The sequence below is a fragment of the Nicotiana sylvestris genome, chromosome 2 (genome assembly GCF_000393655.2).
Source record: "Nicotiana sylvestris chromosome 2, ASM39365v2, whole genome shotgun sequence".
NCBI classification, from domain to species: Eukaryota; Viridiplantae; Streptophyta; class Magnoliopsida; order Solanales; family Solanaceae; genus Nicotiana; species Nicotiana sylvestris.
In genome coordinates this window covers 105552537-105566048 of record NC_091058.1, presented here as the reverse complement: position 1 = coordinate 105566048, position 13512 = coordinate 105552537, and the positions used below count along the sequence as shown (strand labels likewise).

Sequence of the window (13512 nt, the reverse complement as noted above, 5' to 3'; positions counted from 1 at the left end):
CAATGATCTCACCTTTCTAGACATTCTCAACAGAGTGAGAATTTGTCTTACCTACCTTTCCAATCCCAATGATCTCACCTTTCTTCCCATTTCCAAAGGAGACATTTCCTCCTTTGAGGTCCTCAAGTGAAAGGAACTGGTTCTTGCTTCCTGTCATGTGCTTTGACCAACCACTGTCCATGTACCATATTTGGATGTTCCCCTTCACTTGAACCTGCAAAAGGAAATCAACGGTTAGTTTTAGGAATCCAAACTAGGTTGGGTCCCTTTCTATAGGCAAAAGGGTGAATCAAATTCTTTTTGGCCCAACCTGGCAACCTATTTTCCCCTTGAACAAATATTTTATTCTTTTGACTAGCCTTTTCTTTTGCAGTACATTCACTTTTGTAGTGACCAGTTTTACCACAGTGTATGCAAATTTTATTCTCAGGAAGTGTGAGGTACTTGCTTTTGGGATCCCACTTAGGTGCAGGGGTCCCGTAGCCAAGTCCTCTCTTATTGCTACTATGGTATTCATGTAGCCATGAAAGTGCATCTGAGGACCTATTCCATTTGCAGGTTCTGTCTAGCTCGTGCTTGACCTTGCTTAGATTCTCCTTTAGGACTCTTATCTGCTCATCTCTTTTGTACAACTCATCTTTTATTTTTCTTAGATTTTCTTCTAAAGTGAGTTGTGTATGATCAACTTTCGTTTTGCCTGTTCCTAATTTTAGTTTAAGATTTTCAAATCTAAACTCTGGGACAGTGGTGTCATGTTCATGTACCTGGCTCTTTAACTCAACATTTTTACTATCACTTTCACTACCCTAAATTCCAGATTTTGTACTTAGCTTTCAAAATCACACACTCCTTAGACAACTATTCCTTTTCATTTTTTAGATCCTCAGTAACATCAATGAAATCTAGAAGTAACTCAGATAGCCTTTCTTTAGACAAAATTTTGATCTTGTCTTTGTGATTAATTACACTTACCTCAGATTCCTCATCAGATTCTCCAATGGGCATAAGTGCTTGTTCATCTCCATCTTCATCATCCGAGCTTTCTCCCCAAGTAGAAACTATAGCCGTTGTTGATCAATTGTTATTCTTGGGTTAAACCTGTTCCTTCTTCCTGTTTCTTAATTCAGCTTTTTCCTTCTTCCATTCAATTTCCCATTGAGGGCAATTTTCGATGTGATGATCAGTCTTCCCACACTTGTAACACCCTCATGGGTTTTCTTTTCAGGAATCCTTGGTTTGCTGTAGTTTCCACTTCTTGAAGGACCTTTTCCTCTTATTAGGTACTTCTTGAAGTCCTTTGTGATCATGGCCATTTCATCATCTTCTAGTTTAGAACCTTCAGTGATCATGAGTGCCAGCTCATTTCCTTCTTAGGTATATCCATCTTCATGGTTTGCCTTCTAAGTTCATAAGCAATGAGATTTCCAATTAGCTCATCCAACTTGAGAGTGACAATGTTCTTTGATTTCTGAATGGTAGTGATTTTGCTCTGACTGGTAGAACCCTTGTCAAGGTCTTCTCAACTCTATCTTCTTCCGGGATAATTCTTCTAAGAGACTTCAGTTCATTTGTTAGTGTGGTGAACTTTGTATACATCTCCTGGATGGTTTCCCCTTCCTTTATAGTGAAATTCTCATATTGAGAATACAGTAGTGTTCCTATGGACCTCTTCACTTGAGGTGTTCCTTCATGAGCCACTTGCAAAGTGTCCCAGATTTCCTTAGCAGTGGTACATCTTTGAATTCTACTGTACTCGTCTGGACCAAGTCCACACACAAGCCATTTCTTGGCCTTAGCATTCTTCTCCCATTTCCTCAAGTCCTCAATAGTGCAATTAGCTCTTGTTTTTGACACATCTACTCCTTCAGAATTCTTCTTCATTGTATCTAGGGGACCATCAGTGAAAATGTCCCATAGCTCATAGTTTTCTCCGATGATGTGATTTCTCATCCCGTTTTTCCACCAAGAGTAGTACTGACCATTAAAGAGTGGTGGCCTAGAAGTGGATTGCCTTTCCCAGTTTTCAGGTGGTGCGTTCATCTTGATATGTTCCTGAGGTGTTAGACTTTTCATGGATAACTTGCTCTGACATCAATTGATATTTTAACTTCAATACCACACAAGAGGGGGGTTGATTTGTGTGGTGTCCTATTTTTTGCTTAAACTGATTATGTCTTCTAAGTGTTCCTTAACCTACTATTGCAGAGATAGTAAATGCGAAAAGTAAAGAACACAAGTATTTTACGTGAAAAACACCTGGCTCAAGAGGTGAAAAAACTACGACCTACTTCCCAGTAGGATTTTTCCAAACTCTCCACTAAATCACTGAGCCAAAAACTGCATTTACAAAAATACTTTTGTAAACCTAGGACTAACTCTAACCCCGTTGTAGTAAACAACCTTTAACTATTGCGACAACTTCAAGTTAACTCTAACTTGAATACTCTGAGTACCTATTATATTTGCCTCTAGATAAAGCTGAAAGATACAACATGAAAATACCTACTACAACTGAACTAGAATAAAAGACAGACACTTGGAACTGGTTCTTCAATCTGGTTCATGTAGCTTCAGGTTAGCACATTTGATCATACACGAACTGCTTGCAAAATGCCTTGCTATTTTGCTCCCAATTTCTGTTTAACTTCTGCGTTTGCGCATTTCTGTAAAATGAGAACATCCTGCAATTTATAGAGTTAGAAGATGAAGAAATAACTAGAGTTATAGTGATACTCTTCCTTGGTGGAAGAGTTCTAGTTGATCTCAACTTCTAACTCCTTCCCTATCTTGGATAATGTTCTCTTTGAGTAAGGATTCCTTCTCCTTATCAATTGTGCAACCTTTCGATCAGGAGATATCAAATATACCAAGTTAAGTTTATCTCCTTCACGTGTATTCCACATACTCGAATCTGCCCGTTTCTATGCACCCAAGTGTCACGACTCGGATTTCCCACCCTCGGGAGTCTTGATGTCGCCTACTCGTAAAAGCTAGGCAAGCCAATAAACATAGAAAATTTCAAAACTTTTTCATTTTTAACCCCTTTAACAATCTGAATTAACAGGCATCCAACATTTGGATATTAACGATAAATGAAATCAAGTGGAAGACTTAATCTAATATAATAACCAAGACCAGTACGATAATGACAGCACACATCTCCACCCGGAATCCGGTGTCACAATATCACGGACGGACTAAGATTACTACAACAAATGTCTGAAAGAAATACAATCTATCTCGAAATCTAATAAAAACAGAGTACATAATAAAGTAGAAGAGAATGCCAGGCCTGCGGATGCCTGTAGGACTACCTCAGGATCTCTAACTGGACTGAAGGAAGACTCCCCAAGTGCTACTGTCCAAAAGCTACTTCGGAATCTGCACATAGTGCAGAGTGTAGTATCAGCACAACCGACCCCATGTGCTGGTAAGTGCATGGCCTAACCCCAGCGAGGTAGTGACAAGGCTAGGACCAGACTCTAGATAAACATGTGCAATTATATAATATACAGCGGAAAATAAACAGGAATAACAGTTAGAATGGGAGGGGGTACATGCTATGGGGGAAATATCAATCCAGCAGAAACGTAAAAGAAATATGAGAGAACAATTCAAGATCTACAACAAAACAATAATGACACTGTTGCGGCGCGCAACAAGATCCCTATCATTTAACACTGTTGCGACATGCAACCCGATCCCTATCATTTGACACTGTTGCGGCGTGCAACCTGATCCATTTATATCACTATTGCGGCGTGCAACCCGATCCAATATAACATTGTTGTGGCGTGCAACCCGATCCAATATAACACATTGTTGCGGCATGTAACCCGATCAATATATAGTATTCTTGCGGCGTGCAACCCGATCCATATATTTATATACCTTTAACAACAACCATACCAAAAGTTCTGGCAAGGGATAAACAAATAACTACACTATCCCGGCAAGGGATTCAATAGTAAAAGTAAATACATCCCGGCAAGGGAGAAACATCTATAACCAATATTAACCCAACATTTAACCATCTCAGCTAACACCAATACTTTATCATAAGTAATTTCCACGAAAACAATCTTAACCCTTGCTCAATACCGAGAATCATCAATTAAAGCATCCCTAGTATTATTTAAGAACACAATAAATTGCAATTTAAGACTCATGGTCATGCTCGACACCAACGTATAGATACTCGTCACTATGCCTATACGTCGTACTCAACCAAAAGCAAATAGCAAATAGGACACCACTCCTAATCCCTCAAAGCTAAGGTTAGACCGAACACTTACCTCGATGCCACAAACACAACTCAAGTTTCAATTATAGCTTAACCTTTTGATTCCACCGCCAATTTGCTCGTATCTAGTCACAAGTTACTTAATTACATCAATAAACGCTAAATGAATCAATTTGAATGCATGAAAATGAATTTCCCAAAGTTTTGCCCAAAATGTCAAAAATCGCCCTCGAGCCCGCAGGGTCAAAGCCCGAGGTTCGAACCCAAACCCGATTACCCATTCCCCCATGAACCCAAATACATAATTTGTTTTGAAATCGGACCTCAAATCGAGGTCCAAATCCCCAATTTTTGAAAATCCTAGGTTCTACCCAAAACACCCAATTTCCCCCATGAAAATCATTGATTTTAAGTTGAAATCATGTTAAAAGATGTTAATGATTGAAGAAAACTAGTTAAAAATGACTTACAATTGATTTGGAGAAGAAGAAGCCTTTGAAAAATTGCCCTAGTGTGTTTATGTTTTGAGAGGATATGAAAAATGGGTTTAAAATCGTCTAAGTATAAAAGTTGCAGGTCTCAGGATGGGAATTGCGAACCCCGACCTCTGCTAAGCTGGGAAATGCGAAACAAGGCTCGCATTTGCGAACCCTTCAGAAATGCTGGACTTTCGCATTTGCGAAAACAATGTCGCATTTGCGACACTTATGTCGCATTTGCGGTGAAGGTATCGCATTTGCGTAAAGGACACTCGCATTTGCGAGACAAGGCAGGCCTGGGTTAGTTTCGCATTTGCGATCCAACCTTCGCATTTGTGAGCTCGCATTTGCGAACCCCGACCTCTGCTAAGCTAGGAAATGTGAAATAGGGCTCGCATTTGCGAACCCTTCAGAAATGTTGGACTTTCGCATTTGCGAAAACAATGTCACATTTGTGACTTCGCATTTGCGACACTTATGTCGCATTTGCGGTGAAGGCATCACATTTGCGGAAAGGACACTCGCATTTGCGAGACAAGGCAGGCCTAGGCTGGTTTCGCATTTGCGATCCAGCTTTCGCATTTGTGAGCTCGCAATTGCGAACCCCGACCTCTGCTAAGCTAGGAAATGCGAAACAGGGCTCGCATTTGCAAACCCTTCAGAAATGTTGGACTTTCGCATTTGCGAAAACAATGTCGCATTTGCGACTTCGCATTTGCGACACTTATGTCGCATTTGCGGCGAAGGCATCGCATTTGCGGAAAGGACACTCACATTTGTGAGATAAGGCAGGCCTGGGCTGATTTCGCATTTGCGATCCAGCTTTCGCATTTGCGAAGCCTGCAGGCCTGGACACACCAGCTAAAATCTGCAACTTTCTAAGTTCAAAATGCACCCTGTGGCCTATCCAAAACTCACCCGAGCCCTCGGGGCTCCAAACCAAATATACACACAACCTCAAAAACATCCCACAGACTTATTCGTGTACTGATATCACCAAAATAACATCAGAAACTTCGAATTAAACCTCAATATCAATGAAATTTCTCAAAACTTCTTTGAACATCAAATTTTGCATTTAAGGTCCGAATAAAGTCAAACGGATTTCGTTTCTCACTAAACTTCACAAAATTATCTTAAATCACATATAAGACCTGTACCAGGTGCCGAAACCAAAATACGTGCCCGGTATTAACATGCCCTAATCAATATTCATTTCCATATCCTTTAAACAATTTCACAAAATACTTTTCTTTAAAAAATTCATTTCTCGGGCTTGGGACCTCGAAATTCGATTCCAGGCATACGCCCAAGTCCCATATTTTTCTACGGGCCCTTCGAGACCGACAAATCACGGGTCCGGTTCTGTTTACCCAAAATGTTGACCGAAGTCAAATTAATTCATTTTATAGTCAGAATTTATCATTTTTCACAAATGTTCACATAAAAGCTTTCCGGCTACGCACCTGAATTGCGCACGCAAATCGAGGTGACGCTAAAAGAGGTTTTTAAGGCCTTAGAACGCAGAATTCAATTTAAAAACAAGTGACGACCTTTTGGGTCATCACATTCTCCACCTCTAACACAACCGTTCGTCCTCGAACGGACAGAAGAAGGAAGTACCTGAGTCGGGGAAAAGATGGGGATAACGGCTCCGCATATCGGACTCGGACTCCCAAGTCGATGCCTCAGCAGGATGACCTCTCCACTGAACACGAACAGAAGGAAAACTCTTCGACCTCAACTGACGAACCTGATGGTCTAGAATAGCTATCGGCTCCGCCTCATAAGATAAGTTCTTGTCCAACTGGACAGTGCTGAAATCTAACACGTGGGATGGATCGCCGTGATATTTTCGAAGCATGGACATATGAATCACTGGATGCACGACTGATAAGCTCGGCGGCAATGCAAGTCTATAAGCCACCTCTCCCACTCGATCAAGGATCTCAAACGGGCCAATGAACCTAGGGCTAAGCTTGCCCTTCTTGCCAAATCTCATCACGCTCTTCATAGGCGTCACTCGAAGCAAAACTCGCTCACCGACCATAAATGCTAAATCACGAACCTTGCGGTCGGCATAACTCTTTTGCCTGGACTGAGCTGTACGAAGCCTATCCTTAATGATCCTGACCTTGTCCAAGGCATCCTGAACCAGATCCGTACCCAACAACCTAGCCTCTCCCGGCTCAAACCATCCAACCGGAGACCGACATCGCCTATCATATAAAGCCTCAAAAGGATCCATCTGGATACTCGACTAGTAGCTGTTGTTGTAGGCAAACTCTGCTAAAGTCAAAAACTGATCCCACGAGCCTCCAAAGTCAATGACACAAGCTCGGAGCATATCCTCCAAAAACTGAATGGTCCGCTCGGATTGCCCGTCCGTCTGAGGATGAAATGTTGTGCTCAACTCAACCCGCATGCCCAACTCTCACTGAACTGCTCTCTAGAAGTGCGAGGTAAACTGCGTACCTCGGTCCGAAATGATAGACACAGGCACACCATGAAGGCGAACAATCTCCCAGATATAGATCTCAGCTAACCTCTTAGAAGAATAGGAGACTGCCACAGGAATGAAATGCACTGACTTGGTCAGCCTATCAACAATAACCCACACTGCATCGAACTTCCTCCAAGTCTGCGGGAGTCCAACAACGAAATCCATAGTTATCCGCTCTCACTTCCACTCAGGAAGCTCAATCCTCTGAAATGAACCACCGGGCCTCTGATGCTCGTACTTAACCTGTTGACAATTCAAACAACGAGCCACATATGCAACGATATCCTTCTTCATTATCCGCCACCATTAATGCTGCCGCAAATCCTGATACATCTTTGTGGCGCCCGGATGAATAGAGTACCGGGAACCATCCAACCTCACGAACTGATTGGCCAAAGGCTGAACATCCAAAGAAAGCAGTCTCTTACCGACCAGAATAGAGGAAAGATTGCCCATACTGGCTGACTTCCTACTCAAAGCATCGGCCACCATATTGGCCTTTCCTGGATGATATAAGATGGTGTATCATAATCTTTCAACAACTCCAACCACCTCCTCTACCTCAAATTCAACTCTTTTTGCTTGAAAAAATACTGAAGACTTTTGTGATCCGTGAACACCTCACATGCCACGCCATACAGATAATGCCTCCAAATCTTCAACGCATGAACAATGGCTACCAACTCCAAATCATGAACCGGATAGTTCTTCTCATGAATCTTCAAATTCCGCGAAGCATAAGCAATGACTTTACCATCCTGCATCAACACTGCACCAAGTCCAATACGAGATGCATCACAATAAACTGTGTAAGGCCCTGAACCTGTGGGCAAAACCAACACCGGTGCATAGTCAGAGCTGTCTTGAGCTTCTGAAAGCTCGCCTCACACTCATCCGACCATCTGAACTGGGCACCCTTCTGGGTCAACCTGGTCATCGGGGCTGCGATAGATGAGAGCCCCTCCACGAACCGACCATAGTAGCATATCAATCCCAAGAAACTCCGAATCTCTGTAGCTGATGCTGGTCTAGTCCAGTTCTTGACTGCCTCAATCTTCTTCGGATCAACCTGAATACCCTATGCTAATACAACATGACCCAGGAATGCAACTGAACTCAATCAGAACTGACCCTTCGAGAACTTAGCATATAACTGACTATCCCTCAAGGTTTGAAGAACCACTCTAAGATGCTGCTCGTGCTCCTCTCGGCTGCGGGAATATATCAAAATATCATCAATGAAGACTATCACGAACGAATCCAAGTAAGGCCTGAACACTCAGTTCATCAAATCCATAAAAGTTGCTGGGGCATTTGTCAACCTGAATGACATCACCAAGAACTCATAGTGCCCGTATCGAGTGCGAAAAGCTATCTTAGGGACATCGGATGCCCTAATCCTCAACTGATGGTAGCCAGATCTCAAATCCATCTTCAAAAATACCTTGGCACCCTGAAGCTGATCAAACAAATCATCAATCCTCGGCAATGGATATTATTCTTGATTGAAACCTTGTTCAACTGTCGGTAATCAATACACATTCTCATCGATCCATCCTTCTTCTTAACAAACAACATCGGCGCACCCCAAGGAGAAACAATCGGCCTAATAAAACCCTTCTCAAGCAAGTCTTGCAACTGCTCCTTTAACTCTTTCAACTCAGGCGGGGCCATATGATATGGCGGGATAGAAATGGGATGAGTGCCCGGAGCCAAATCAATGCAGAAATCAATATCCCTGTCGGGTGGCATACCCAGTAGGTCTGAAGGGAATACCTCAGGAAACTCACGAACAACGGGCATAGAATCAATAGAAGGAACCTCAGCACTCGAATCACGAACATATGCCAAATAGGCCAAACACCCCTTCTCGACCTTACGCCGAGCCTTCACATAAGAAATAACACAACGGGTAGAATGACCAAGGGTCCCTCTCCACTCTAAAAGAGGTAAAACCGGTAAGGCTAAGGTCACAGTCTTGGCATGACAGTCCAAGATAGCGTGGTAAGGTGATAACCAGTCCATCCCCAATTTGACATCAAAATCAACTATGTCTAGAAGCAACAAATCTACACGAGTCTCAAGACCCCTAATCACGACTATACAAGAGCGATGGACTCAATCTACCACAATAGAATCACCCATCGGTGTAGACACATAAACATGATCACCCAAAGAATCACTAGGCATAACTAGATATGGTGCAAAATAGGATGACACATACGAGTACGTAGACACTGGATCAAATAACACCGAAGCATCTCTATCACAAACCAAAACCGTACCTATAATAACTACATCTGAAGCCTCAGCCTCGGGCCTGGCTAGGTGAGCATAACATCGTGGCTGAGCTCCACCACCCAGAACATCTCTAGGATGGCCTACTGCTGGCTGGCCTCCAACTCTAGCGGTCTAAGCTCTACCTCTAGCACCTCTACCTCTACCTCTAGCACCTCTACCCCCAACTCTAGCTGGCTGGGCGGCCTGTGGAACACCTGGTACCTGAACCATAGCATAGGAACCCTGTTGCTGCGACTGAGTACCCATCAACCTCGGACAAGCCCTCCTGATGTGACATACTTACCACACTCAAAACATCCACCTGAGTGATGCGACTGAGGAAACTAAGACTGACCCTGATGACCTGAATGACCACCCCGAAAACTCTGGAGCAGCGGTGCACTGATAGGAGCTGGTGGTGCACTGTAGGGCTGCTGATCAGGATACTGCATGTGAGAACCACGACCACCTGAAACACTATGAGAAACCTGAAGCGTTGACTGAAAGGGCCTAGGAGGATGGCCTCTACCATATGAATCCCTGCCTCCAGTGAGACACTACTTAATCTGGCTGAATGATGGGGCCTCTTGTCCGACCCATGACCACCTCCCTAGGAAAGAACTATCTCCACTCTCCTAGCCACATTGACCGCCTCCTAGAAAGTAATCTCACTCCCAGTCTCCCCAACCATCTAAAGACGAATCGGCTAAATAATCCCATCAATAAATCTCCTCACTCTTTCTCTCTCGATGGGGAGTATGATAAGAACATGACGAGCCAAGTCGATGAATCTGGTCTCATACTGGGTAACAGTCATGGAACCCCGCTGGAGACGCTCAAACTGCCTCTGATAGGCCTCTCTCTGAGTGATGGGGAGAAACTTCTCCAGAAATAGCTGAGTAAACTACTCCCAAGTCAAAGCTAGCGATTCGGCTGGTCTAGCCAAACAGAAATCCCTCCAACAAATCTTGGCGGATCCAGACAAATGAAAAGTGGCAATATTGACCCCATTGGTCTCAACTATCCCTATGTTCCTGAGAACCTCATAACATCTGTCTAGATAATCCTGGGGATCCTCAGTAGATGCACCGCTAAAAGTAGTAGTGAAGAGCTTGGTGAACCTATCCAACCTCCACAAGGCATCGGCAGACATAGCTGCTCCATCACTGGTCTGAGCTACCACACCCGGCTGAACTGCTCCAATTGGCTGAATTGCTGGAGTCTGAAACTGGGGAGCTACCTGCTTCGAGGTGCGAGTAGCAGGAGTCTGGGCTCCTCCTTCAGCCTGAGAGATGGCTAGTGCTACAGGATGCAAGCCTGCCCGGGTGACACTCTCCATAAGGCCCACTAGACGGACCAGAGCATCCTGAAGTATTGGGGTAGCAATAAACCCCTCTGGGACCTGAGTTGGGCCCACCAGAACTGCTGGGGCCAGAACCTCATCACCAAAGTCAACTTGAGGCTCCGCTGCGGGTGCTGCTACCATAGGCTGAGCTTTGCCCCTACCTCGGACTCTAGCACGGCCTCGGCCTCGCCCTCTGCCCCTCGTGGGAGCTGCTGCTGGGGGCTCGGGCTGCTAGTCAGTGGATGAGGAAGTGCATGTTCTCGACATCGGCGAAAGAACAAAGTAGAATTTCAATTAGCATTGAGAAACCAATCCGCACGACAGAAAAGAATAAATGTGAAGTTTTTCCTAACTCTGTAGCCTCTAGGGGATAAATACAGACATCTCCCGTACCGATCCCTTAGACTCTACTAAGCTTGTCCGTGAATTGTGAGACCTATGCAACCTAGAGCTCTAATACCAACTTGTCACGACCCGGATTTCCTACCCTCGGGAGTCGTGATGACGCCTACTCGTAGAAGCTAGGCAAGCTACTAAACATAGAAAATTTCTAACTCTTTCATTTTTAACCCTTTTTAACAATCTGAATTAATAGGTATCCAACATTTAGATATTAACGATAAATTAAATCAAGCGGAAGACTTAATCTAATATAATAACCAAGATCAGTATGATAATGACAACACACATTTCTACCCGGAATATGCTGTCACAATATCACGGACGGACTAAGATTACTACAACAAATGTCTGAAAGAAATACAATCTGTCTCGAAATCTAATGAAAACAAAGTACATAATAAAGTAGAAGAGAACGCCGGGCATGCGGACGCCTGCAGGACTACCTCGGGATCTTTAGCTAGACTGAAGACAGACTCCCCAAGTGTTACTGTCCAAAAGCTTCTCCGAAATCTGCAAAAAGTGTAGAGTGTAGCATCAGCACAACCGAACCCATGTGCTGGTAAGTGCCTGACCTAACCCCGGTGAGGTAGTGACGAGGCTAGGACCAGACTCCAGATAAATCTATGTAGTTATATAATATACAGCGGAAAATAAACAGAAATAACAACTACAATGGGAGGGGGGTACATTCTACGAGGGAAATATCAATCCAGCAGAAACATAAGAGAAATATGAGAGAACAATTCAAAATCTACAACAAAACAATAATGACACTGTTGCGGCGTATCATTTAACACTGTTGCGGCGTGCAACCCGATCCCTATCATTTGACACTGTTGCGGCGTGCAATCCGATCCAATATAACATTGTTGCGGCGTGCAACCCGATTCAATATAACATTGTTGCGGCGTGCAACCCGATCCATTATAACATATTGTTGCAGCGTGCAACCCGATCCATTTATAGTATTGTTGCGGCGTGCAACCCGATCCATATATAGTATTGTTGCGGCGTGCAACCCGATCCATATATTTATATACCTTTAACAACAACCATACTAAGAATCCCGACAAGGGATCAACAAATAACTACACTATCCCGACAAGGGATTTGACAGAAAAAGTAAATACGTCCCGGCAAGGGAGAAACAACTATAATCAATCTTAACTCAACATCTAACCACCTCAGCTAACACCAATACTCTATCATAAGTAATTTCCACGAAAACAATCTTAACCCTTGCTCAATATCGAGAATAATCAATTAAAGCATCTGTAGTATCATTTAAGAACACAATAAATTGTAATTTAAGACTCACGATCATGCTCGACACCAATGTATAGATACTCGTCACCATGGTTATATGTCGTACTCAACAAAAAGCAAATAGCAAATATGGCACCACTCCCAATCCCTCAAGCTAATGTTAGACCGAACACTTACCTCGATGCCACGAACACAACTCAAGTTTCAATTATAGCTTTACCCTTTGATTCCACCGCCAATTCGCTCGTATCTAGTCACAAGTTAATTTATTACATCAATAAATGCTAAATGAATCAATTTGAATGCATGAAAATAAATTTCCCAAAGTTTTGCCCAAAAAGTCAAAAATTGCCGCGGGCCCGCATGGTCAAAACCCGAGGTTCGAACCAAAACCCGATTACCCATTCCCCCATGAACCCAAATATATAATTTGTTTTGAAATCGGACCTCAAATCGAGGTCCAAATCCCCAATTTTTTAAAAACCTAGGTTCTACCCAAAACACCCAATTTCCCCCATGAAAATCATTGATTTTAAGTTGAAATCATGTTAAAAGATGTTAATGATTGAAGAAAACTAGTGAAAAATGACTTACAATTGATTTGGGAAGAAGGAGCCTTTGAAAAATCGCTCTAGGGTGTTTATATTTTGAGAGGATATGAAAAATGAGTTTAAAATCGTCTAAGTATAAAAGTTGCAGGTCTTAGGTATGGGAATTGCGAACAGGGACCTCTGCTAATCAGGAAATGCGAAACAGGGGTCGCATTTGCGAACCCTTCAGAAATATTGGACTTTCGCATTTGCGAAAACAATGTCGCATTTGCGGCGAAGGCGTCGCATTTGCGGCGAAGGAATCGCATTTGCGGAAAGGACACTCGCATTTGCGAGACAAGGCAGGCCTGGGCTAGGCTGGTTTCGCATTTGCGATCCAGCCTTCGCATTTGCGAGCCAGGCTTCGCAAATATGCGAAGCCTGCAGGCCTGGACACACCAGCT

At 43.3% G+C, this 13512-nt stretch overlaps 1 protein-coding gene across 1 annotated transcript; it reads right to left on the bottom strand.

Moving 5' to 3' along the window:
- Positions 1–1428: 1428 nt before the first annotated feature.
- On the bottom strand, positions 1429–2040 carry LOC138885365 (uncharacterized). The gene is made up of 2 exons (XM_070166309.1): positions 1749–2040; positions 1429–1685 (listed from the first exon to the last, which is right to left on the bottom strand). Exons 1-2 carry the CDS (start codon positions 2038–2040, stop codon positions 1429–1431), a joined length of 549 nt encoding a protein of 182 aa, XP_070022410.1.
- Between the last annotated feature and the right edge of the window lie 11472 nt (positions 2041–13512).

Coding starts and splice junctions, on each gene's coding strand:
- LOC138885365 (XM_070166309.1), bottom strand. CDS start 2,040: ATGAACGCACCACCTGAAAACTGGGAAAGGCAATCCACTTCTAGGCCA. Junction 1,686..1,748: donor ACTTGGTCCAGACGAGTACA/GTAGAATTCAAA, acceptor TGGCTCATGAAG/GAACACCTCAAGTGAAGAGG.